Genomic DNA, 27283 nt, shown 5'->3' with positions numbered 1-27283 from the left:
GCCCTACCACACAGCACGGACAAATCAACTGCGCATGTTGACATTGCAGATCAGGACAACATGACGCAAATTTGACCCTGAAATTAGATTTGAGAACCAGTTTGAAACATTGCTTAAGCATGAATTAGGGCACAATACTCACCTTAAATTGACCCTTTAAAAATTAGTTGTTAATTTTTTACAGATGTAATTTTTTTGTTTGTTTCATATCAGTAAACATATGCAATATCCTCTATTAAAATTAAATGTTTCATTGCAAGTCTCACCTTCTTTCTGTCTCTCATGGAGCTCCTCCCTCTGACCATGATCTTGCAGCCAGTCTCTGCCTCTAGTTGCTTTGCTGTGAGTCCACGAGGGCCAAGAATTCTCCCAACAAAATTATACTGGAAAAACAAAAGGTAGCGAGGGAGGGAGATTAGAAAGCATTCAGAAGCTCAAGAGCATCTTTTATTGAAAACAGGATGTTGTGTATACACACAATGCTGATAAAGTTACAAAGTGGGTCACACTTAAATTTAAATAAATAAAATTATTTCATCCATTCTTAAATTCATCCATTAATAAATGTGTCACAATTTAAATCATCTTCCTGTTGTTCCAAAACTACTGGCTATCAATTGAATTTAAGCATAAAAGGAGTCTCCTACAGAATCTGTATGTGGTGGAATTTTGGGCAAAATGAAAATAAAAAAAGACAATTCAATTTGCTGCTCAAGAAATTCCTCAGAATTCTGTGTCTGATATTGTGAGCATGGTGTGTCATTGTTTAATTCAAGCAATAGCCAAAACCCTCTCCCACACTAATAATTCAATAAGCTCCAGTGTAGTTTCTGACAAGCAAGCGTCAAGGCACTTTCAAATTAAATTTGAAAAAATAAATCAACGACTGATGTAAATATCTCTGACCAGAGGTGACCAGGTGGCTAATCACTCTTCCTCCTCTGGCAGCCATTTATGAGCTATGGCTACAACGAATCAGGAAGCTGGATAGAACAACTAGAGCTCAGAAACATTGTCAAGCTCATGTTTGCCAAACAGAATGCTAAGCAGCGCTGCAAAGCCGCTTCCTTGCTTTTCCTCCTTCCTGCTCTTCATTTTTTATGTCGTTCATAATTCTTTCTTTCTGTTATCATGCTCCGAGGCACGGAAATGGGAAAAGCCGGCTGTATGTAATGTAAATAAGAAATGAAACAACGGGGTGAAAATTAAAGGAGGGGAGGGGTCTTATCGTGGCCCTTGTCCCTGACACTGTGCTCCGGGGCTTTGTCTGAAAGCACGCTTTATTTACCTCCGTAATCCTCCCAGCTTTACAGCGCCTCTCCGACAGCACTGCTCCAAATAAAAATAATCAAATAAAATCCACTCTTTTTCACTCTCTATCAGTTCACTTCTGACTCAGGGTAAAGACAGAGACAGACTTCTTGTAAGTGCTTAATCCTGTCCTGTATGAATAGAGGCCACATACACACTGCAGATTAATACGGTTGTCGCTCCTCTTCCGAGTGCTTAATCCAGTTCTGCACGCACAGATTTTGGTTATTTATGAGTGTTAAAACCACATTCTATCACTCATAAAGTGATAGAATGTGGGAAGTCGTGACCTAGTGGTAAGAGAGTTTGACTCCTAACCCTAAGGTTGTTGGTTCGAGTCTAAGGCTGGCAATACCATGACTGAGGTGCCCATGAGCAAGGCACCGAACTTAACATTACATTTTTATAAAAAGATAAAATGTATGTTCAGAACTGAAATAACCTTTAAACATTTAAAAAAAAATTATACAATATACGCAAGTACACAATGTATGTTCAGAACTTATTTTTTGATGTTTGGAAGAAATAAAATAAAAAATTTAATGTAGCAATGCTTTGATAACACGAGTCCTATTAAAAACTGCAGATTTTGTTTTCATAGACTAGTTGAAAAACGGTTTATGAATAAATTAACAACAGACACTTTATATGCACAAAATATGGTAGATCTACACTATGGTTCAAAAGTCAGAAAGGGTTTTGTGGAGGTGAACTAAAATAGCATAGCTGTGTTTCCAGTGTTTATTTAAATGTTTGTAAACATTTCACATCGGCATTAGGCATATTTCTGAAAGAAATATTAAAATGTGACTTAATTTAACTAAATTAAGATAAAACTAATAATTTGTTTTATCTTTGTTCTTTATCTATGCTTGTAATTTGTTTATTTTCTATGCTAATTTACTCGCCTACAAAACCACACAAATAATTGATAATTTTTAACCAAATTGAGCTATTCAAGTCATTAGGTGAATTTTTACTCCCTCATATCACAATATATAGCGGAAATACTGTATTTTCCTTACTAAGTCGCACTTTTTTGGCGACTCAGGCTGTAGACGGTAATGTTTTCTCTTGATTCTTGGTCCTAAATAAATGCGTCTTATAGTCCAGTGTGACTTACGTTTTTTCCTCGTCATGGCGTATTTTTGGACTGATGAGACTTATACTTAGGTCGACTTATAGTCCGAAAAATACGGTAATCGCAATGTGGTTTTTTTTCCAATATTGTGCAGCCCTAATTGACAATTTTCCCAACTAGGCCTAGCCCCTAAATAATAAACACTAAACTTATTTCTCAAAGTAAACCATGAGATTGAATAGGTTTAAAAAAATAAATAAATAAATCTTTGGACAATTTTTTTCCGGTCACTACTTTTAGCTTGGTTATCTAACAGCTAACAGCTTTAACTCTTGCCATGTTTCTTGTTAAAAGTCTTATGCTACTGCGTCAACAACCAACACTCCACACGGGATTCAATAGACAAAATTAAATGGCAGTCATTACTCCTAATACTTTGCAGTGGACAATAAAATAATCAGAAAGGAACTCAAAATGCTTGGTCACGATTATTCAAACCCAGTGAACAGGCAGCTGCAGGTCATGCTTCCTGGATAAACAGGAAAACAATGCTGTTTCTCTCTAAAGGCTTATTGTTTCAACAGCGATGACGCAGCATAATCCGACAGGTTTGACTGTGTAGGTGGATCAGAATCGCTGTAGTTCTACACAAACATTCCAAAATGCTCTCATGAGACGGCGAGCAGGATACACGTGTAAAACTGTGTACTGAAGCAGCAGTGCCACACATCACATCATGTGTCACCATCATAAGAGAGCCAGAAGTGACAATGCCTTAGGTGAACATGTGCGCTGACTGTCCCTGTCGTCACAGTCACGCACACTGTAAACATATCAGACGCTGATAAAACAGCAGCAAAAATACATATGCAATAACACGACATGTCAGGATGATCCGTTATCATCAGAACTTCCGTCACTCCCTCTCTTCCACAGTAGCGCACCTGCACGATCTCGCCCTCCATGCAGATGAGAGCGGATTCTCCTCTGTGCGTACGTGTGTGTTGATGTTGATTGGACATGGCAGAGAGCAGCGGCCTGATGCAGTGGGGGAAATTGCTCACTTTGAATACTGGAACCAGACAGTAATTACAGCCTGGAGGAGATGCCACCATTTTACTTCCTGTAGAGGGAGGATGTGAGGCACGAGGGGAATGATACAGGAGGAGGAGAGAGAAATACTAGTGTTTTTAGATGACAACATGAGAGAATGTTTTGACTATCTGGTGGCACTCATGTTTGCGAGAATTTGAGAGGGGCAGAGATCAACCACAAAAAGCCTGGAAAATTCCACCCTGCCGCCACACAAACGTCTGCCACTAAAAAACAGGGCTCTGTGTGTGTGTGGCACACATCAGCTCATTTAGTCATTTCAGCAAGAAGGAAAATCTAATAAAACCCAGACACACCAGACGGACAGAAAAACACAACAACTTGACCGCTGCAGTCATTTACACAAGTTAGATGAAATTGTACTCCCAGCATCCTATACACACATATGTGACCCTAGACAACAAAACCAGCCATAACGGGCTTTTCTTTTTATTAGACTATATACACATCATATGAAAGTTTAATAAATAAGCTTTCCATAGATGTATGGTTTGTTAGGATATGAAGTTATTTAGCAGAAACAACTATTTGAATATATGAAATCTGAGGGTGCAAAAAAAAAAAAAGTGTAAATAAAGAAAATAGCCTTTTCAATAAGAATGTTGTCCAAATTGAGTACTTAGCAATGCATATTACTAATCAAAATTTAAGTTTTGATATATTTACATTAGGAATTTTTTTTATAATCTCTTAAATGTAAGTTGATCTCTACTTAATATCCTAATGATTTTTGGCATGAAAGAAAAATCTATACTTTTGACCCATACAGTGTATTTTTAGCTATTGCTACATATATACCTGCGCTACTTAAGACTTAAGGTTTTGTGGGCCAGAATCACATATATGATCACCCAAAACAAAAGTTTTTTTATTCATTTCAGTTCCCCAATCGGGGAAGAATCTGACTAGAATAGCACTGCAACCCATGAAAAATCTGCATAGGGAGTTGACGTGTCATCACAGATTCAGATGCTTCTAGTGTAGACAGCTTTTTTTGAGCATAATGGAGCAATGCACTTTTGTTATGTCATTTTAGTCAGACTGTTGTTGTTTTCAAAACTTTTTGTAGTGAGGAAACTACTTCAATCGTGTCAAGGTTCTAAAAGACACGGTTTAGCCAAAATATAATACACACACATACCTTACATATTTAGTTATTCAGAATAATTCAATTAAGTTATGTTTGATTTGATGAACGGAGTCCTAATACAGGGTAAAGAGAGAATCAATGTCCTTCAGCTGCTATTTTGTTACGTCACCGTGAACCTTGGTAACATGCCTACATAACTGAAAAATCTATACGCTGTGCACGGGAGTGTGTGAGGGTGTCAGTGTTAAGCTGTAGGGATGTATAACAGAACAGCCTAAATGTGAGAGCAAGCGGAGAGTTGAGCAGTTCAGGGATGTAGCCGAGGGACCTGACAGAGACAAACGAGCAGCAACGCTAAAGCAACATTATACCTCCTACCCACCCTCTCCCTCCCCTCTCCTACCTCGCTCTCTTCCATCACAATCACTCCACCCTGCTCGTAAGGTCACGCCCCTGTATTATGGAGAACGTAAAACTTACTGGTAACAGAACCACTCAAATAAAAATCTGGAGCAGAACAAAAAGATGACTAGCAGAAAGAGAGGAAAATGGGAACACAAAATTCTGTCACTTCTCATAAGAGATGGAAAAGGATCGAAGGGCAGTCAAAACTCCAAAATGTAACTGAGATGTGTTAAGGTCAAAGTTTAAAAGCTCAAGTACTGAACATCACAGAGAATAAAACGTGCAACTGTGATCAGTTTGCTTGGTTTAAACAAAGGCTGTGTCTGTCTGGAGTCTGTGTTTCTCATGTGGAGAGAGGAGGAAGAGTGCTGAAAACAGCTAATCTGGCGAGTTGGAAAAGAAAATCAGAGGTAATGCCTCCAACTGCGGCCTCCCAGTGGAGTGATACAAGACACGCTCTTCACACACACACACTGAAATAACAATCCGCTTGCCACAGTGTAAGCAAATCTGTCACCAGAGTTGTAAAAAATAAAAATAAATAAAAAAAGTGTCAGAAACCAGTCTTCTCTCTCTCTCTCTCGCTCACCACATCACTTCTGTATTCTGCTCGGTCCTCTATACTTTAGCTGGTTCTGTAAACAGGTGTCAGCACACAGCATCACCTCTGCCTCACCTCCCTCTTCCTCTGCAGCTTTACACATCCTCTCTATTCAGCACTTCATTTCTTACCTTAGTCATCCCCGTACACCTCCTCGCTCTCCCTCTCTGCCAAATATTTGCATTTTGTCTCGCTCGCTGCATTACATTTAATTCAATCCTCCAGAGAGGAGAGAGGAAAACATTACAATCCATGATCATTCTGCCGCTGTCTCTGCAGTGTCTGCTTGGTTTTCTGTATTATTTCATCATAAAAAAAGACAATAGCAAAAGTTTCAACATATCATTCAATTAATCTATATGCCATATATCTAGAGAGTAATAGAGATGGGGAGAATGTGGGAGAATGAGCGAGTGAGCGAGTGAGCGAGCGAGAGAAGCAGAGATAACCTGTCGGATGCCCTTGCTAATTACTAATTAACCTGTGTTAAGCAAGCGTGTGGTGTGGCAGACTTGAGAAACAGTTTCATCTCCATCGGGTTGGTAATGGAATCTGGTTTTTGTTTTGAACTGGTTTTATTAATATTATTATTATTTATAAAAGGTCAAGGCCAATAGATTATTAACTATTAACAATTCAAGGATATCGCAATCCTTCTATTGAAGCAAAGTAACAGTCTATTAAAACACTCTGAAAGGTTTACCTGTGTTGCTACGGAATCTACAAGGCCAAGGTAAAATAAAATTGTTTTAGCCAAGGAGTGAACTTGCAGTCTAAATTCAATGTGATAAGAGAAAGACTTTGGTGCCACATAATTATAATATAAAGACAATTAATAGAGAAAGTTTCTATTTAGCTGTCCTTTCTGGCTGCCCACAACAAACTAATGACTCTTTATAAGCCAGTTGTTTTTTCAGAAATTGCTTACCAACTCACAGGTTCAGGCTGCAATACACTCCAATACTCAGAAGTATCAACAGTAGGCATTATACATGTACATGGAGGAAAAACTGGGTGTCACTGGAGATGTTTGACTCTGAATCTTTTGGAATAGAGTTTGATTCCCTGTTCTGGAATCGATGGGATTCCCTGTTCTGGAATCTGTTTGAGAGGCACCCAGAGATAAGCTTTGTTAAACTGAAAATTGCTCTCAATGAGGAGTCGATTCCAAAAATAAAATGTGTTTGATAGCCTCAAATTGGATGTAAGCATTGGAAAATTTTAGCCCTGAGGAGATTTAAAACGTAAACAACTCTAACTACTGAATTGCAGCTCATATGACCAAAAAAAAAAAAAAAAAAAAAAAAAAAAAAAACCTGGAAAGGAAATTTGGCTATTGCTACTGGAAACTTAACTTATTCCAAATTATGTGTAGTCTAATACTATTTCTGCCAGACACACAATAATACCAGCACATGGGACTGTTTGATCATATGATCATATTGTTATAGTGTGACAGATCAAGGTTTTTTTTTCAGGGATTTCTGGTGAGGCCAACAAACAAATGCGCATGCAAATCACACTCAAGACAATTCCAAACATAGTCATCCAAACTGAAGTTACAAAACAACATTCCAACAGTCCAAACCTTATAGCCAGTCCAAATTAGACTTCTATATCCCTCACTCCCCTTCTCTGTGTCTGTGTGCAATAATTTGGAGGGCAGAAAATCCAATCTGAAACATTATGACACGAGTCCTTTGAGAGCAAAGTAATTACTCTCTCTAAAGAGATGGATGGAAGAGAGAGAGAGAGAGAGAGAGAGAGAGAGAGAGAGAGAGAGAGAGAGAGAGAGAGAGAGAGAGAGAGAGAGAGAGAGAGAGAGAGAGAGTGTGTGTGTTAGAGCCTGTTATCCCTAATATAAATCATCTTTTTTTCATCTAGTTACCTCTCTTTCTCTCGTTTAATCCTTTCTAAACACCAGGAGCAAAATCAATCTTTGTAAGCTCCCAGCATTTAGTCCTGACACACAATAACAAAATATAAGCAAACAAAAGCCACATGAGCGCAGTGGTGGAGCGGTAAACAGGTGGTTTAACAGATGACTAGTGTTACTAAAAGCTACAGTTTCATTTGCATTTAATCATTTAACAGACGCTTTTATCCAAAGCGACTTACAAATGAGGAAAAGCATAAGCCATTTATCATTCGAGAGTCTGCAATATTAGCAGTACCGGAATATCAAGATCAAACAAGCACAAAAGATAGCAGAAGTGTAACTGTGCAAAAATACTTCATTTTTTATTGAATGCTAAAAACACCACAAGCAATTATATATATATATTATATAGAGATTGATATGGTTACTATTTAAGGGGTCATATGATGCGATTTGAAGTTTTCCTTTCTCTTTGGAGTGTTACAAGCTGTTTGTGAATAGATAAGATCCCTAAAGTTGCACAGGCTAAAGTCTTAAACCCAAAAAGATATTCCTTATAAAAGTTAAGTCAACCACACCCTCCTAACATACCCCCAAGACGTCTACGTCTCAATGTGGGAAGATTTGCATAATGCTGCCCAAATGTTCACCTAAAGAAAAGCGGCTTAACTTTGATACTCGCTGTAGTATTGTTGCTGCATGTTGTGGAGACAGATTGTGTTTCAGCGTCAAAGTGAAACTACTTTGCTTGGCTTTCCAAAATAGGACACGACTAGAAATCAGTGGTTGTGTTTATTCCGCCATGTTCCCAGTTCGAAGCAAACACGTATGTTCCATTCAAAGTGCACTGAAGTGTGCGAGACGAATTACAATTTTATTCATTTACCAAGGTATATGATGTCACAATTGTCCATGTGTGCAGACATTGGGCAGTGCAAATCCGTGAATGAATGTTGCGAAGTGACGTAAACTTCAACCGATTTCCCCTTGCTCAGGTAGTAGGGATCAATGAACACTTTATGGAGACCATGTCAATGACAACACAGTTCATGCACAGAGCTCAATTCTAACGACATGATTATTGGAATCAGGTGTGTTTACACAGAAAGACATTCAAAATGTACAGAGCATGTGGCTAGAGGACCGGAACTGAGAATCGCTGGTTTAGAGTACGCTTCTTGTTTGTAATTTTTCGGATCACAAATGCAGACATGGTTTTATGTTTACACGGCGTATTGCAACATAACGCGTAAAAAGACAGTGTGAGTCATTATAATCCGTAATGTCCCAAGTTGATGCAACAAATAGCTTGTTTGTAATAGATTTTTGTTTTTTTCTTCTCACACCGGTGTTCTCACCAGGACATGCATCGAAGCATGGCAAGCCAAGGGGGGTAATATTTCTGGTACACGCTTGAGGTATCCGGCCAATTACAACGCACTGGATAGGTAGAGTACACCTTGCTTTTCAGAATGATGAGCTTTTTTAAAAAAACTGCACGCTTCAGAAAGCTGGGGCATAGAGGAGAAACAATAATGCACAGTATGTGGAATATATCAAATGCTGTGCTTTTTAGCAACATCATATGACTCCTTTAATAGGAGCCTTTACTTCCTTAATTAAGCGCCTTTACTTCTGGATTGGAGTAGAATCCGTGGATGAAACCTGCGTCACTTTTCTTTGGCTGTCAGTCCTGCCCTCTTTCTTTCTGAGCCAAATGTAATTTGTGTCTAAATTAACACGAGCATGCTGAACAGGGCAGAGGAGTCGGTGAGGATGTAATCTCTCCCTCTCTCTCTCTCTGAGCCAGCCCACTGCACTGGACATACACACAATTTCATATGCATCCCTGAAGATGCTGTTGGCTTCTAGTCCACCTGCCAAGACTGTCTGCGGAGGCCCCCAATTACAGTCTCTGAAATTCATCAGCCACACACACAGTGGATTAGTTTCAAATTGCCTACATAGAAAATGTTTTTGGGCATTACACAGGCATGTCGGAACACACCCATGTCGGACAAATCTGCCATCTTGGTACTAGAGAAACCAACACATTGGTAGGCTGAATACTAATGATTCTTTCTGTAGCTTGTTTTAGTTTGTTCCATTAAATCTCTACTGTTAGGTTGGAAACACCAAGGTGCTTTTCAAACAATTCTAGAACGTTCCACGGGATAGCTGACATTAAAAATGTTTAGAATAAGCAGTGGTGCTATCATTTATAAACTACACTTCTGACAGCATGCAGAAAATATGAAACATCTGCATATACAAATGGCAATTAAGAACGGGCATCAGGGAAATGAAAAGGCGTTAATCTACAGAAAAGCGGTGATGAGCGGTCCTTGTGTGCGGGCGGTCCTCCTCTGATGAATCGGTGAGCTTTTCAGAAATGGCTCGGTGTCATTTGCGAGGCTCGATTGGAGTCCTTTGGCTTCAAAAGCCCCAGTAATAACCTGCAAATTAAAACTGGAGGCTTTAGTCTGATCTCCAAGCTACCAAACCTTGATATTGCCTCATATAAAAAAAAAATGCCTTCCATCCCCCAATGGGCCCACCACCCTTCTCTCCCCTCTTACATCAGGCAGGGAAGAAAATCACAATGAAAAACCTTCAATAACAATCCCAGCATAAGACAGGAGACCTATCCGTCCTCAGTTCAAGAATGAATATTAATAGCTGGTTGCTTCGGAGGGCTGATTGCAACTGAACATTGCGTCACTAGTTTTAAGTGAGAAAGAATCCAGAGGTGACCACTTCTTGAATCTCAGAGAAAAGATCAGATGTTTCAACTGCACACATATGGCCTGAATAATGACACTGTGTGAGAGAGAATTTAGCTAAAACGGTGCAAACAATATGTGCTGATGCAGATGTATGTGTATAGATACTTATATAGGTGTTTGTGCAGCGTGAACGAAATTACAATAAGTAACCAGCTAAATGAATCCGAATTATTTATACAACCCTGTGGCCAGACACTAAGCCACAGACATACATCTTCATAACAGTGTGCAGCCGGCAAAACACACACACACACACAGCAACATTACAGCAGAAAGCAGTTCGTAGACGACAGGTGATGTAATAGGATTTTGTCCAAGGAGAGAGGGAGCTAAACGTCTCGCTGAAACTAACTGGGAGCACTAGAGGAATGACAAAGATGGAGCAGACCTGGTCTGTCAGCCATCTTTTTTTTCTTTCTCCCAGATGAACCAGTCAGTCTATTCAATCTTAAAAAAAAAAAAAAAAAAAAAAAAGCTCTGGAGAGAAAGACGGTTATTGTATATAGACAGAGGTTTATAAACAGGGAAGCTACTGGAGTACGTTCAAAGGTGTTTTGAAAGTCACAGGTCGACCCTGATGTTTGATCCAAGGTTTGATACTTCTGATAGGCCGCACAAGTGTTCACAAGCACTTGTAAACTAACAGGTCACGTTCACAGGACAAGCTATTTTTATGAAATGGACGTTCTGTGCTAAAGAGAGGAGCCAAGACCTAATTACCCAAGAGTACATGTAGATTCAGGCTCAAAATACTTATAGAATATGCGTTTCTATTTTCTATATCATGTTCCAATTATACATTTTTTCTTGTATTTCCCATTCATTGTTTGTTTCATGTTTATATTTTATATTTTTCTTCCAATGTCCTTTCTATCCCCATGTTAATTGTATTCTATATATGGACAGTCATAAATCATGTTGCTCTGCATACGGTTGTGCAAGTTACAAATACAAATATAATAATTTGAAAATACTGAAAACAAATCTACGTTTCCATCCAAAGATTAAAAAGAAAACTTGGGAAAAATACTTGATGGAATATCGTATAAAACAAAGAACTAAATCTTCCCTTCCTGGTAAACTGTTGCACTAAATATCACTAAAAATATAGAAGTCACTGAATATAATCATTTTCATATATAATAAATTACTTGCACCTCAGAGCAAGCAAACAAAAAAATAAATGCAGACATTGCTTTCAGAGGTGGACGGCAGCTGTTGTTTAAGACTTTGCTCTGGCTTTTCAGAATGACCATAACATCATAGATGCTGTGAACGAGACCGATATGCTGCTAGTCAAGTTATCCTGTTACTTTTTCAATGTGCACGGAGGAATTTATTCAGTGAATTTGTGTCCATCATAGTTTATGCAAATTTTTTCTTATCGGATAAAAAGTTTATCCTACACAAATGTGAGCACAATTTTAACGCATTTCTTTATTTATTTATGCACAACTTGGCATTTCCATCCAGCTTTTTTTTTTATGCGATATTCCAAAATCTGCATAAAACTAGGTGGATGGAAACAGCTAATCACACACACACACACACACACGGAAAAGTCTGGGACTGGTTTGGTTTATTTTAAAAGCAGTGACCGTTTTCCCTTTATTCTCAAAGCAATAGCGCACAATCAGACGTTTAGTCTGGAACGAGGGGCCTGACCTCGGTGGATGAGACTACATGCACTTCTTCCTGCATACTTTTACCTTCTTACTCAACACTTTAAAACGAGACCTCTTCTCCTCCATTAGACTTCACTTTAAAATAACCTTTTACAGCATAAGTGCTAGAATTGTGAATTGCACTCAAAATGTAAAGCAAGCTGAACTGTAACTAGATCAGGTGTCAGACTGTGTTGTGTTTAATATACAGTGACTTTACATTATAAAACACCTATGGAATATCTTCTGACTGAAAGGCAACAGAGAAATCATTATTTAAATAACACCTCCGAATCACCAATCATGGCCACTTTATTCTCAATCAAGATGCTGATTGGATGGCCGAGCCGACTCTCCTGCCTGAAAGAGCAAATCAGAGAGACTGTGACTGAAGAGAACGCTAGCATTTCCCGGCTCAATTATTCTTCCTTTGCCTGCGTGTTTAGAACATTAGGGTGGAAACGTGTGTGTGTGTGTGTGTGTTGTGAAACAGTGACTCATGCTAACCACCAGGGGGAAGAATAATGAGGCGAGACTTGCAGGGAGCACAGTGAGAGAGAAACAGATTTGAGGGGGTCAGCTGGGGATTCTATGTACACTGGTGTGTGTATGCGTGTGTGTGTGTGCGCGCGCATGCGTACGCACGCACATGTGTCCTCCTACTCACATTTGCTCAAACACACAAAGAGTCACTATATTTTCCATGGCATGACAGAGCTGTGGCGTTCATACTAAACCAGTCAGCCATGTTTTCCAGTAGCTGTTACTGCTATTCTGAGACACACACTCATATGAACATACTGAAACATATATATATACACATTAAAAGAGACAACTTGCCCTCAGCTTCCCAATCAGAGGAATAAATTACACTCTGACAACATTAAAACATCAAACTAACCATCCTAATGTTTCAATTTTTTTTTCTGTTTTACTTTATTTTTGACAAAATGGTCTTGGTGAGAGTAAAACAACAACTTTAAGGTTCACCCCACTCAAATTAACATCATACCTAAAAATTCCCCCTTATCCAGAGTAAAATTAACTTAATGTACAGCTTTCCAGTTCATACAAAAGTGAATATTTTTTCTCAAGTAAAGCAGTTATCATTACAGGAAGTGCTTAAAGTAAAGGCCAATTTAAAAAAAAGAAACATTCTGCAAAAAGATTAAAAGATAAGCAGAGCACCAGTCTCCATCATAATTAACTGTGCTTCAAACTGCGAGAAACCTGGGGTTGTGTGAGTGTGGTGGTCCACTGGGACAGATGGGGTGGCCTTTATCAGGGCCGTCAGAGGGAAAATGCATTTCATGCTCTGCTGACCCCCTTTTTCTCTCTTCCCCTCTCCCTTGTCCACCTAGCAGAAGAATTAGGCAGCAAAATTGCTCCCTGTGTGACATGGGCCACCAGTGTGTGTTTCTGTCTGCGAATATGAGAGAAAATGTCAAACATGATCATCTAAAAGTCAAGCTACATCATGTGTTCGCTGGTGGAAATGGTTCACTCCAAAAAGACCCAACTCTACTACTAGAACATGGCCTGTGGCGTTCCGGCACCATTCCTAGTTCCCTGAAGGGGACTGATGAAAACTACTACTGCTGAACTAGCTTATGACAGTATCCTCATTTACTCCCAAACGGCATGTTTCCCCCTGCTAGAAAACCAGGTGTAAAGCTTCCAGCGATCAATGCCAAGGATTTTTTCTACTGGCCTGGTCGGTCGGGCCAGTGGTAGGGCTGGGTATTGTTCAAAATCTTTCGATTCGGTGCCAATTTCGATACCTCAGTTTCGATACCGGTTCCTAACGATACTTTTTTCGATACCATATGTTTTAAAATCCATTTCAACATCAACACAAATACATGAAACACAAAACTTTTATTTTTCACCTTAATTAAAACAATTTCTGGTAACACTTCACACTCAGGATAACATTATTAATACAACTGGTTGTGCTTTTTGGATAGGGGTGCGCCATTCAGGGGCGGACTGGGACCAAAAAGTGGCCCTGGACTTTCTGGCCCACAGCAGCCCACCACATCATAACGCAAACGCTCCTGTTTTGATGTCATTTATTAATTTAATATTTAAGTAAACAGTTTGGGGATTTTAACCAATATGGCAACTGATCCTCAGTAAAAAAAAAAAAAAAAAAGAAAAAGAAAGAAAAAAAAAAGAACAACAGCTGTTCATTTAGCGACTCCTAGTGAGCGATACATGCTCATCAAGACACAAACATTCTTCTAGAACTTTGCATTCAGTTATCAGGTCCATACAAATCATGAATGAAATTGAAGTTTATAAACTCAAACGATAGCTTTATGTGCTTTACAGATGAACTTGAAGTCTTTATTCATTCGAGATAGATAATCTTTGGCAAGTTCATGATCCGATTAGTGAACCGATGATTCTTTTGAGTCAATCTTTTAAAATAATTATTTATTTTGTTTAATGAAACCAGTGTGGAAACCAGTATTTCACAAACTGGATAGATCTGAGGTGCAGGGCTCGCAAAATAGCTAGTCCCACGTCCCGAGGCTATTGTGTTTTCCAGTCCAATGGGCTATCGTGAATAGTGATGTAAAATTCCTAACTTGATTCGCGTTGTTCACTCGCTTGAAGGGGTGAAACGGATCGTAGCTGATCGTTTGCACTCTTATGTAAATATTGCTGATTCAAGCGTTTTAAACAATTCGCGCGTTCTGAGTTTGCGCTCCCTCATTCAAAGCACGCGCTACGAGCAGCATTTCAGACAGTGCGCGTACAGATAATGAATTCATCTTTCGCATTTCGTAGCTTCTGAATGAACACATACACACAATTATATCAAAATAATTGTCTCTGCAAGTATTCTCGTAAATACAGTCGGTTATGTTTTAAGTGAACGTATACAGTGGCCTGCTGCTTAGAGAAATTCGCTGTACCGGATAAATCTGTCTCTCTCTCTGTTTTTTAGACAACGTGATAGGGGGCGTGTTTCAAGATACGCAATGGAGTAGACCAAACTAAACAGGGAGGGAGGGCAAGCCGGCTTTGGTTGCAATACTCTTATCGCATATGTTGCACTTTGCTGACTCGGCATCCACTTTTATAAAGTGTAGCCACACTTTAGACCTTTTGACATTGTAAAACGGAAACGTTTTGAGAAAAAAACAACTACACTAGTGTTGTGTGACTACGAGTATCTTCAAAAATCCTCCCCGTCAAGTCACGTGGTGGTCGACAGCCATTCACGGCGAATTTAGGTCCTTACATGCACGTATGCTACAAGCTCACACAGACACAGCCGCTTGGCAAAAAAACAAAACAAAAAAAAAACACGGCCGCTTGGTTTTTGGAACCGAAACTTGGCACCGAAAGATAAATAATTTTTCGATACTCATAGTATGGAAGTTTTTTGTTCGATACCATAAAGGTATCGAAGTTCGGTACCCAGCCCTAGCCAGTGGTTAAAATTTTTACTTGCCCTGCCAACATTTTCACTGGCCCTGCCACAAAAAAAATTAAATAGTTGCTGTTATCATTGTTTTTCAGTCACTTGGGTATATTTGTAGCAATAGCCAAAAAAACAGAGTCAAAATTACAGATTTTTCATTTATGCAAAAACTCATTAGGATATCAAGTAAATATTATGTTCCATTAAGATAACTGTCCTAGATAATTTTCTTATCTTTTAAATAAAAGAATTAAATTCCTACCGTAAATATATCAAAATCAAATTTTTGATTAGTTGTATGGATTCCTAAGAACTTCATTTAGACAACTTTAATACGGTCTTTCTCAGGATTTTTTTTTTTTTTTGCACCCTATTCTGGCCAGATATTGTCCTATCCTAACAAACCATACATCATTGGAAAGCTTATTTATTCAGCTTTCGGGAAATTGACCCTTAAGACTGGTTTTGTGGTCCAGGGTCATATTTAATTTTTGATACCACAGCAAAAATCACTAGCCAAAAATATATGTGTGTGTGTGTGTGTGTGTAGCAGTTAAATGTGTTGGTTTGCACACAGAGAATTGTGTAAGCTTTTAATAAGTCCAAGAATAGAATGATTTTCTTAACTTAAATTTGATTTACAGAACTTTGTGCCGTTTTTCTATCAAACTTGCACTTAACCTTTTCAGAGGCATTTTGTTTTCATAGTTTCATAAACCGATCGTGATTCTTAGTTATAAGATTATCTAACAATATATCTTATCGCAAAATCGCTGTATTCATGATATTATAGTATCGTGAGCCATGTATTGTTATCTGTATCATATCGTCAGTTACCCTACAATCCCAACCCCTACTCTCTTTAAGTCAGTGGCAGTGTGAATGCAGAATTAATTGTTCAAATCACACTGGTGTGATCGTACGCTGCACGGATGAACCAAGTGATCAAAACATTGATCGCACATGTCAAAGGAATGAAACTAATGTAATTTTAAAAATTGCAATTTAAGAATAGAATAAAATTAGTGCTTGAATCATGTTCACAATCTTTAACGAATTATTAAACAGGTTTAGCTTTCACAGATATTATACTTCATGTTTTTGGCTTCTGATTGCAAATGCAGCCAAACTTTGGAGTGCTTAGATTAGTGAGCTTGGTCCAGGCAGATCGCTAGGTCCAGTAATCACAGATGAAAAAAACAACAAAAAACACAATGTAATCAATAGGTGGAATTAGGGCTGGACAACGTGTGTGTGTGTAAAATGGCACAGTTATTTTTTAATATCTGAAAGAACACCATTAACATCAGTCAGTCAAGCTTTATTATGATCAAGTATTATTAAATAATATAACTTTAGCTATTAGAAGTAAACTTGATAACCATGTTTGAATGCATATTAGTCATTTTTTATGAACATTTTAACTAGACTGGTGGTGGTGCTTTTTGGTCATTTGGTGTTTCTGTAAAAAAAAACCATTAGTTAAAATATCGGTGCAGTGGCCCGATCAGGCAGGTGCAAAATCAGTCTACTGTCCCGAACAACTTTCACCCTGGCCCTGGGCCATAGGGCAGTCCTTATTGTCTAGCCCTGCCTTCTCACCTCTAGATTTCGTCAGACACTGTAACTGTCAGTCATCTGTCACTACACTAGCAGTAAATCACTGTGCTTGACTCTAGCAGCAGCAAAAGACAGAAAAATTTTCAAAGTGCTTGTGTCAGACTTACATCTGGATACTCTTTGACCGGTACGAAGAGTTTCTCCTGTAGATGTACGATGGGTCCCAGTGGATCTGGTAACTCCAGGGGGTGTTTGTCCACCAGACCATTCACTGTGTCATTATACATGTCCTTCCTCACTCTGGTTATCTCTGTGGGTAGACAAAAAGACAAACAGATCAGAAACGGCTGAGTAAGTGAAAAGAAAAAAAATCCAAAAAGGAATGAAATGCACCATTTCCTTTCATTCACACAAGATGCCACATTCTCCCTAAATTCAGCTGCCAAATATCATGAGAAAAAACAACACACATATTTCCAAGTTTCACAGTAAAAGGAAGTCCCGTGCACACACCGAGACCTTTTAAACAGAGACTCTTTCATAGCTGGCAGCTCCAGATGAGGTTAAACTGCTGCTGCCAAAACATGATTAAGCTCAGGATGTCCATCCCTAACACACACACACACACACACACACACACACACACTCTACTCTCATGCTCATCCCCTCCCCTCCAGTGTTAATTTTGACACGAAATTTTAATTTAGTTTTAGTCTTAGTCTTTTGACTATAATTCTTTTTAGTTTTAGTCAAGTTTTAGTCATCTGATTTGTTTTAATTTTAGTCTTATTTTAGTCGACTAAAATTGCTTGGTATTTTAGTCGACTAAAATTGCTTGGTATTTTAGTCGACTAAAATTGCTTGGTATTTTAGTCGACTAAAATTGCTTGGTATTTTAGTCGACTAAAATAAGACTAAGATCAATAACAGATTTACTAGACAATTTTTTACAGCTGGTATAGGAAACAAACTTAACCAAAATATATAAAACACAAATTCAACTTTATTTCAACACAACTGTGTCTTTATTTTGATTCAAAAGCTTTTATGCAGCAACAAACACTGTCATGATAATGTAAACAATAACTAGCTGCCAATTGACCATCAATAAAAGAAAAATAACGTTAGGTCCAGGACCTTAAAGCTTACAGCTGAGCTGAACAATAAGTGCATACATTTAAAGTAAATATTTAATAAGTTAGGTGGATAAAAAAAGTAACAAGATTTTATAAGTTATTCATTTGTCTAGCAATATTGTATGTTTTAAATACTACAATATTGCTAGATTTGTATGTATAATGATAGGATGTGAACATTCATGTTTCACATGACTAATATAGAAATATTTGTGATATTGTCAACAAGTAGAACATTATAAAATATACTAAACATTAGTATTAATCAAATGTATTTATCATGATATTACGTATTAGTATTGTGCTCGCATCTAATTTGAAGGGGCTATTTTACAGTACTTTTCAGTTCGTAATATTTAATGCTACAACATCTACGCACTGCTCTATTCCAATTTTGCTTAGCTCAATAAACAAAAGAACATCGTTGTGAAATTACATTTGAGAAAATGTCCGGGTGCCTCGTCTGTAAATGTCTTTTCAAATTGGTTGTGTTCTTGCCACGAATGAGCGCTCTGCGTGCTTTACACTTTGTTTTGTTTTGTTCGTCGTCAAACGTGAAGTGAGCTGTGGACATTTTGTCGCTCTTTTAGACAGTAGGGACTTGCAACAGCTGCGAATGGAACGGCTACAGCGACCGGAAGTTTGCCGTCACACCGCTGTAGCCAAGAACGTAAAAGTCACTAAGCAACGGTAAAACAGAACAGCGCAACGCAGCATTAATTCATTTATTGAGATCCAAAAAAATATATAATTTAAAAAAGCAAGAGAAGGATTGCTTTTGGCGTTAAATGACAATCTTTTGTCAGAAGAGGAGTTTTTAATATTGTATGATGTAAATAAGTCTAAAAACATAACATTTATTTACCTAACCTCTCACGTTGTAGCGACTCCGGCAAATCAGCTGTTCTCCCGTAGTAGACCGTTAAATTAGAACGTCACAAAGTAGCAGTTAAATTCGCGCAGGCGCAATACAACGCCAGAATGGCGTTGCCGTTCCACCAGAGGCTGTTGCTTAAAGTCCCTATCACCTCTTCGAATGCCGACTTCCCGGGAGCTCATAAAAACTGAAAACCTTCGCTTCATGTCTCAATAAGTCAGGCTCTGATTGGTTCTCTTCTCTCATGCAGTCTGTTCTGTTTTGCCGGTTCTTTTGCTCATTCCTCGTATCTCTCCCGTCTGCTGATTTGATTTTCGTCACAGTCTATTTTCGTCTCGTCCTTTATTCGTTGACGATAATGTCAATCAATTTAGTCATAGTTTTAGTCTCCATCAGTGCCTTCTATTTTAGTTTTCGTTTCGTTTTCGTCGGCAAAAATATATTCGTGACGAAAATAATGACGAAAATATTTAGTCAACGAAATTAACACTGCTCCCCTCACACATAGCGGCTGTGCTCTTAAAACCTAGTGAGCTAAATGAGCTGATATAGTTAGGGTTTGAAACAACCAGATGGCACAGCAAACACACACCTGTTTTGCAACAAAAAGTACTATCTACATTAAGCGGAATTACTTGGGACACAACTATCTGATACCTGGAAAATTGAAGGAACGTTGGTGGCCTTTTGAAATGGAATGAGCACCAGGCATGCAATACTAGGTGTAGTCATGGCCATACAATGTTCCAAATGTTTTTGAGTAAGTTTGTTTTATTTTTTTTCCCAATGTTTTTAAAAGTCGTCTCACTAAGAATACATCTATTTGACCTAAAATAAAGCAACACTAAAATATTATAATTTTAAATTTCTATTTGACTAAAATGTAATTCATGAAAACTTTAAAACCGTGAACAGAAACGTCAAAGAACGTTTTTTAAAATATAATTGAAAATGACATTTTTAACTTTACACACAAAAAAAATCACATTAAAATTGAAATGATTGAAGATACAAATAAACAGAGTCTGCATGTACGCACTTTGTACAAGACATAATTCAGTACGGACACGTCAGCTGTCTCAGAGCAGTATCAAGAAACAAAAGTGGGATCACAGAATTGCTAGTGCTTACACACTAGAAAAGAAACACTGACAGAGTGTTTGACGACTAGAAAAGTGTAGGATCCAGGTCAGTCTGAAATCAAGTGGGAATAGAGCAAATTGGATTTCCTTAAAGACAACTGGACCAATCCCACTGAAATTCTCATTGGCTGCTGGATGCATATGTAAGAGTAATTTTTGGTTACATGGAACGTCACTTTTACAAACCCTTTGAATTTTTCCCTATACAGCAGTCCATATAGAAGTCAATGGATTTGCAGTGTTCTCTGATAAAGTGCAACTAATGTTCTACAACACTGATATTGTGTGTTTGTGTGTGTGTATTTCATAGGGCCCCAGAATCCTGGGAGTGGTTGAAGAGTGACTCAACACCCAGATCAAAACATGGGCCATGTAAGGATGAAACCTAATCAATAATCACCTTATTCGATAATATTGTCTACCTAAGCCTCACTTCCACCACACACCATCCCTGCCTAGATAACATTGCGGAAATGCACATCATGTTCAATTTGGTCAGAATTATTGCCACGTTAAAGTTTGGTTTTACTTTTCATTGGGCTTAAACTAACAGAAAACATTAGCTTTGTTGTTATGTTGGTTTTGTTAATAATTTCCACTCTGTTCTTTTTCTGTGTTTGAGATTTTGTTTTGTGTGAACTGTTGAGGAAAAATAATAGAACTAGGGCTGGGCGATAAATCGGTTTTATCAATTAACTCAAATGTGTAGTTCACATCGATTTGTTTAAATGAAGTCGGTTTTGTTTTTAACATCCGCCGACGCTCCACTCAGGGCTCCCATAGTTCCGAATGGGCTCAAACGTCTGCCACAGAGACATGCTGCTGAGTGAGAGAGATGTTTTGCCCCCTAGGAAATAAGACCACGGCAGCACAAGCACACCCGGCAGAAAGTAACTGACAGCAGTGTTACTCACTGCTCGCCAAGCTTTACTTAAGTGGCTCACATGGCAGTAGATAATACGATAAGATCATGCACTCAATACAGATATTTCACAAAAAATTTAAAACAATTGGGGCTATAACATAACCCATTAAACTCACACCATGGCAGCACTGGGCACGAGTGGCGCGACAATAGAACCCAGTGATGTTGTCTACTTTGGATGCACTGTGATTCAACACGATCTCCATCAGTAAACTAATGCCTCGTTCTATTTGTGACAAAATGTACTGACACTAAGTTCAGATGATTTACAACTGTAGTGTGGTGTTATCAAGTTTAGACAGACATTTAGCGCACCGGGGCGTGGTACGATTACTCTCGTGTCTATTGTAGACAAGGTTAGACAGTGTCTGCTCCATTTACAAATAATATAACATACATATACACACACACACACATTATATATATATAATGGCTGTGATCTCCAGTGGCATTACAAGAGATATATATATATATATATATATCTCTGCTTAACTTTTATTAAGCTGCGGATCAAAATAGAATAGGCCTATACCTAATTTTTTTTTCTTTGATTAACATTGACTGGCAGCAGCAGCTTCTGTTAATGCACGGATCCAATACACCTTTGTATTCTTTCTCCGCTCTTTACATTCACTTAAGACAGAACCGTTTGTATTTATGAGATATTTTGATATGACTGTGTATTTGACTATTCGAATGTGTAATAATGCGAGAGTGCTCAGTCCATTGTTCAAGAGTGCAGAAGGGAGTTCCATTTCATCTTCTGTCAGTTTAATCTTTTGAAATCACAATAAATGGACATTCATATAATTCGATTCCTGACCTTATCCATCCGATCAGATTTCGGAAATAGGAAAACTTTTCGATTCCTAGCCCTCCAACTAAATTGTTTCATACATGCATGCAAAAAACCTGTATGGTGACTATGGGGCTATGTAAAAAAAATGTCCAGCTTACTAGGTTTATCATTTGTCAGATACCGTACTGTTGACATCGACACTGTGATACTTACGACACATCGTCGATATACGATAATATCGTCATATATCCAGCCCTATCTCACACATGAAGAAGAGGTGACAACTGCTGCATGTATGTTAGCCACATTTACAGAACTCAATTTATCTTCTTTCTTGACCCGAGCACAACCTCATATTCCTCCACCCTTCTCTTTTTCCATCTCTTGCTTTCTCCAAGTGTCTCTCCTTCCACCTTTCAACACACTACAGCAGGAAGGATTTCTCTCTGTCTCTCTGGAGTAAAAGTGCTGCGTGTCTGCATGTTTAATATTCTTGGACTGCAAGAGAGTAGTTTAAAGTAAAAGCAGGAATTAAAAAATTTAAATATCCTCGACTCCACCAGAAATGGGTCATGAACAAGAAAGCAGTCCATTTAAATCTTTCTGAGGCTCACACAGTATACATACCTCACCATGTGACCTTTCAATACACATCAGAAATAAACTTAAGTGTAAATGATAATCTACGTTATACATGATTTGTATTTTTTGCTGTCTTTGTCACACACATACACACACACCAAATCCTCGCACCTAAAAGCACACTTTTAGTGTGCACTTAAAAAAAAAAAAGGAGCCAATGAAAAATAGAAACTAAAGTGTTTCTGTTCTTTGGCGGAACGAGAGAGCCACAGTGAAATGCCACATTACCATAAAGTAGCAGCGAGAAAGAGAGAGAGCGAGCGATATCGAGCACATGCCATTAGCAGGCACAAACTCCGAGGTGAGTCCTAATTTCAATGCCCAGGCCGCTGGTAGCCTAATGGTTAAGTACCTTGTTTGCCAGCACAAAGGTCACAGTTTAAACTTTACTAAGGGGTGAGGCAGGAATGTGGAAAAGTAGTGACAACAAATCCTGGTCCATTAAGCAAGACCCTGAGCCCCCACAAATGCTCGGTGGGCAGGCTGCTGTTCTGGGGTCGGTTTTCATGTCAGAGGGGGGTAAAAGTGTTTGTGCAAGTTATGACCGCTCTGGCTTCAGTTTGATAGGTATGCTGATGATGTGCTGTCTGTTCACTACCCATAAATAAACTACAGGTCACTGTGTAGTTATGAAAACACAACATGTGGACTGCCCTACACATTAGGGGTGGGGAAAAAGGTTTACAGGCACATCAATTTATATATATTATTATTATTATTATAATATATATAATAATAATAATAATAATAATAATACATTATTATATCATTTATTCCTATTTCAGCAGCTATTTTTTCAGTCTTCAGTGTCATTTGATCCTTCAGAAATCATCCTAATATGCTGATTTGGTACTCAAGAATCATTTCTATTTAACATTTTTGAAAACACTTGTTCTACTTAAAATTTTGGAAACCGATATTCAAGGTATTCAATAATTTATAATGTAAAGAAATTAAAAACTTTATAACTGAAAGATTTACATATATATAAAACAATTCTGAATTGTAGTATATGGAGGGGAACACAGGGTGATGGTCATAAAAATGCAAAAGAAAAGCAACTGTATATTTTAAGAATGAAATAAAACTTTTTCTGATCTGATATTGGCACCATATAAGAAACCAATCCAAAATAATCCTCCACAAAACCAGTGAGCAGGTAAACAAGGTTAAACATCCCGAGACCCTGAATCGGAGGTTGTCTGAACAGACTATTCTTTCTCTCTCCAGTCCTTTCACTGCCAACCCATCCATCAAAACAACCATCCAGTCCTTATGCTTGCTAATATAAGCAACATTACTACCTCAGTAAAGATGAGCTGTAAGTATATAAAAAGGTATATATAAATGCATATAAATGCTATCCATGGCATTGGCAGTCAAGGAATAGAGAGGTCTGAATAAAAGGTAAACAGAAAAAGGCTGATGCAAAGACTGTACTCTTACTGTGAAACCTGCTGCTTTTAGCACTTCAGCAAACATCTGCATCCATCTGTCTGAGGACTAGTTACTTAGGAGCTATTAAACAGACGCTGATAGTAATGAAGCAGGAGTGAAAAGATGCATGTCACATCTTAATAGTTATCCGTTAAAGAGACGGTTCACCCAAAAATTTAAATTATGTTATTAGTCAATCATCCTCATGTAATTCCAAACAACTTCATTCAAAAGAAGATAATATTCAAGGGGGGAAAGTTGTCTTGAATATGACTAATTTTTATTGTATGGACAAAAATAAAAAATATATTTTGCATTCATCTGTCATTTGGATTCCTGCATTATGTCAGAAGGGAATAGCGGCTGTGATATTTAAATACACCAATATTGTTACAGTCAAGCACATAAGTGTTTCAAATATTGGAACAAAAGTGTATAAACCTCAGCACAGTGAACAAGCCTTGATTTCAAGGGTCTGAATTTCCCATTTCTCTTAAAAAACCCTTAATTGATAAGGAAGGGAGCATGTAGCGGAGCGAACAGCGAGAGAGAGTTTAAAGAAACGGTGATTCCGCTTGGTACTTTAGTAGATGTTACACAAAAGGATGGAGAGTGCTCAAAGCTCTTTAAGATTAAAATAAAAGAAAGAGGTGCTTGAGATGAAAGTCTGCTGATGTACAAGTTTTTCCACTTTGAAGCATTGCACTTCAGCTATCATAAAGCACAGCTAGTCTCTGCAGCCACAAGATTCCTGCTTAATGCATTCTCTGCTTTATTCAAGCTGCAAACAACTTTCTCAACAGACAATTCAATTCTGCACTTACATTCCAAACTGAGAAAAGAGGGGGCTCTTTTGGGGGAAAAGAAAGCAGGGCCTTTGGAAAGTGTGTACATTTCTTATCAAATGTCCACACCTCTTTTTGAAAGAGTAAAATCCTTGGCCTCCAAAACCAGAATTCAGTATATTTCACTGCTGACGGCCAGCAAGTAAAAATCCTTTCAGAAATGTTTGCTTCATGCATGAATTCTGTGAACTCAGCACTGCATTTCATGTTTTGCCAGGGAGAATATTTTCCTGCAGCATTAATATGGCTCTTCCAGAAAAATATGCTGTGGAGTAAAGAGATGCAACAGCTTGTCAAAAATCAGGTGATGGGAGCTTGTTTATTCAGGTACAACATGCAAGAGACTTTCAATTTCCTTGAAGCAGTCCAAATTTGATACTGCGAAGAAAACAAAAAACAAATATGCTATAAAGAAATTCATACTGTGAATAATAAATTAAGTTCAGCACGTACAGGTTCTGGTCATATAATTAGAATATCATCAAAAAGTTGATTTCACTAATTCCATTCAAAAAGTGAAACTTGTATATTATATTCATTAATTACACATAGACTGATATATTTCAAATGTTTATTTCTTTTAATTTTGATGATCATAACTGACAACTAAGGAAGATCCTAAATCCAGTATCTCAGAAAATTAGAATATTGTGAAAAGGTTCAATATTGCAGACATCTGATGCCACTCTAATCAGCTTATTAACTCAAATCACCTGCAAAGGCCTTTAAACGGTCTCCCAGTCCAGTTCTTTAGGCTAAACAATCATGAGGAAGACGGCTGACTTGACAGTTGTCCAAAATATGACCACTGACACCTTGCACAAGGAGGGCAAAACACAAAAGCTCATTGCAAAAGAGGCTGGCTGTTCACAGAGCTCTGTGTCCAAGCACATTAATACAGAGGCAAAGGGAAGGAAAAGATGTAGTAGGAAAAAAAAAAAAAGTGTACAAGCAATAAGAATAACTGCACCCCGGAGAGGATTGTGAAACAAACCCCATTCAAAAACGTGGGGGAGATCTACAAAGATTGGACTGCAGTTGGAGTCAATGCTTCAAGAACCACTGCACACAGACATATGCAAGACAAAGGTTCCAGCTGTCACAATCTTTGTGTCAAGCCACTCCTGAACAACAGACAGCGTCAGAAGCATCCAGGACTGGACTAAGTTCAGCAACCAGCTCCCGCTTCTTTTCCCATTTTCGATTTATCTGAGAGTGACGCGCTGCCAAGATGGTGAGATTTGAGCTTAAAAAAAAATGCCCTTCAGAAATCGACGGTGATGTCACGGACACTATGCTCATGTTTTTATACAGTCTATGGTCCATCCCCACCAGGAAATAACTAGATAGACTGTACAATAAAAAGTACTATCAATTCTAATTTTAACAGGGGTGAGAAAAGTAGTAAATAAGGGTGAGAAAAGTAGTAAATAAGAAACTCAAGTATTGTCAGTGAGCACTGACTAGTCCCAGTGTTATTAACTTTTATTCCAGTTTCTCCATGTTAACTGACAAGAGGCCCAAAGTAAAAACTGCTCATAGAACCAGATTTTCACAGAGACTGTGTTCTGTAAATATTAGAGCTGAATTTCATACATAAACATTCATTATTTTGGGCAGTGCCTCAGCTCCCTGTCAGGAGGGGGAAAAAAAGAATAAAGACCTCTGCTTCTGAGAAGGAGGAAGGGAGAGGTGAAAAAGTCAAACACAGAAGAAGAAAAATCTCTGTCTCTCTCATTCAGAGCTTACATGGTTGGGGCCGCCACACACCAACTCAAATGTAATCAGTTACCAGAGACCGAGCTACAACACTCCCACTGAATCCTACAACCTACAGAAAAGAATTTACTGAAAGGAATTTAACAACTCTGTTTAAAGTTTTCACTGAGTTTGAACATGACACATGAATCCTTAAAGGTTCACCCAACAACACCGATTACTTTGCCTCAGTTTGTACATTGTAGTTTTTTGTTGTTGTTTTCTGTTTGATTGATATTTTGAATAATGTTTTGGCTGATTTTGCTGAGCATTTTCTCAGTAATTACTTGTATGTGCACAGAAAACTAGGTTGAAAGTGATTCAAGTACAACAGCGTTTTCATTTTTGATTAAGCCATTCCATTAAGTATTTATATTAGATGTTTTAGTGAAGAATTAATGCAATGTGTTTTTTTTTTTTATAAATGCTGAACAAGATCCAGGTCTGAATTCCAACATTCGAGTGCTCCTTGCACCCAGTGCTCAATTTGTGGGGGTTATGTCTGCAAAGTGTCACACTGTAATTGTTCGCCTCAATTCAGTGGAAGTGCTGGCCGATGCTGAAAGCTTCCTGGATGAGCACCAGCATCAGTTCAGTGGAAAAGAGCTAGAAAAGGCAGAGGTGGGGGCTCTCAAATGAGCACACAATCACTGAACACTCTAGAATGCATGAGAGGCTGGTTAGTCAAGTTTACACACACCTACACACACACACAACTTCACTAAAAGACTATTAAACACCAAGATTTGGAAGCACGCAAAAACTCACAAACAATTCCCAGATTCGGATTTTGATA

The 27283-nt window shown here is 38.2% G+C and overlaps 1 protein-coding gene across 4 annotated transcripts in view; it reads right to left on the bottom strand.

Annotated features, from left to right (window-relative positions):
* The window catches only part of LOC113117506 (protein quaking-A-like), a 70181-nt gene that overhangs the window by 31067 nt on the left and 11831 nt on the right, over positions 1 to 27283 (bottom strand). For all 4 annotated transcript variants that reach the window (XM_026286223.1, XM_026286225.1, XM_026286221.1 and 1 more), the window contains exons 2-3: positions 17094 to 17236; positions 267 to 383 (exon numbers count right to left, since the gene is read on the bottom strand). In XM_026286223.1, coding sequence (XP_026142008.1) covers positions 267 to 383; positions 17094 to 17236 — 260 coding nt within the window. The remainder of the gene's footprint in view (positions 1 to 266; positions 384 to 17093; positions 17237 to 27283) is intronic.

Source organism: Carassius auratus, chromosome 17, assembly GCF_003368295.1.
Source record: "Carassius auratus strain Wakin chromosome 17, ASM336829v1, whole genome shotgun sequence".
In the NCBI taxonomy this organism is placed as follows: Eukaryota; Metazoa; Chordata; class Actinopteri; order Cypriniformes; family Cyprinidae; genus Carassius; species Carassius auratus.
Note: the sequence above shows the minus strand (reverse complement) of the source record. Positions and strands in the feature narration are given on the sequence as shown.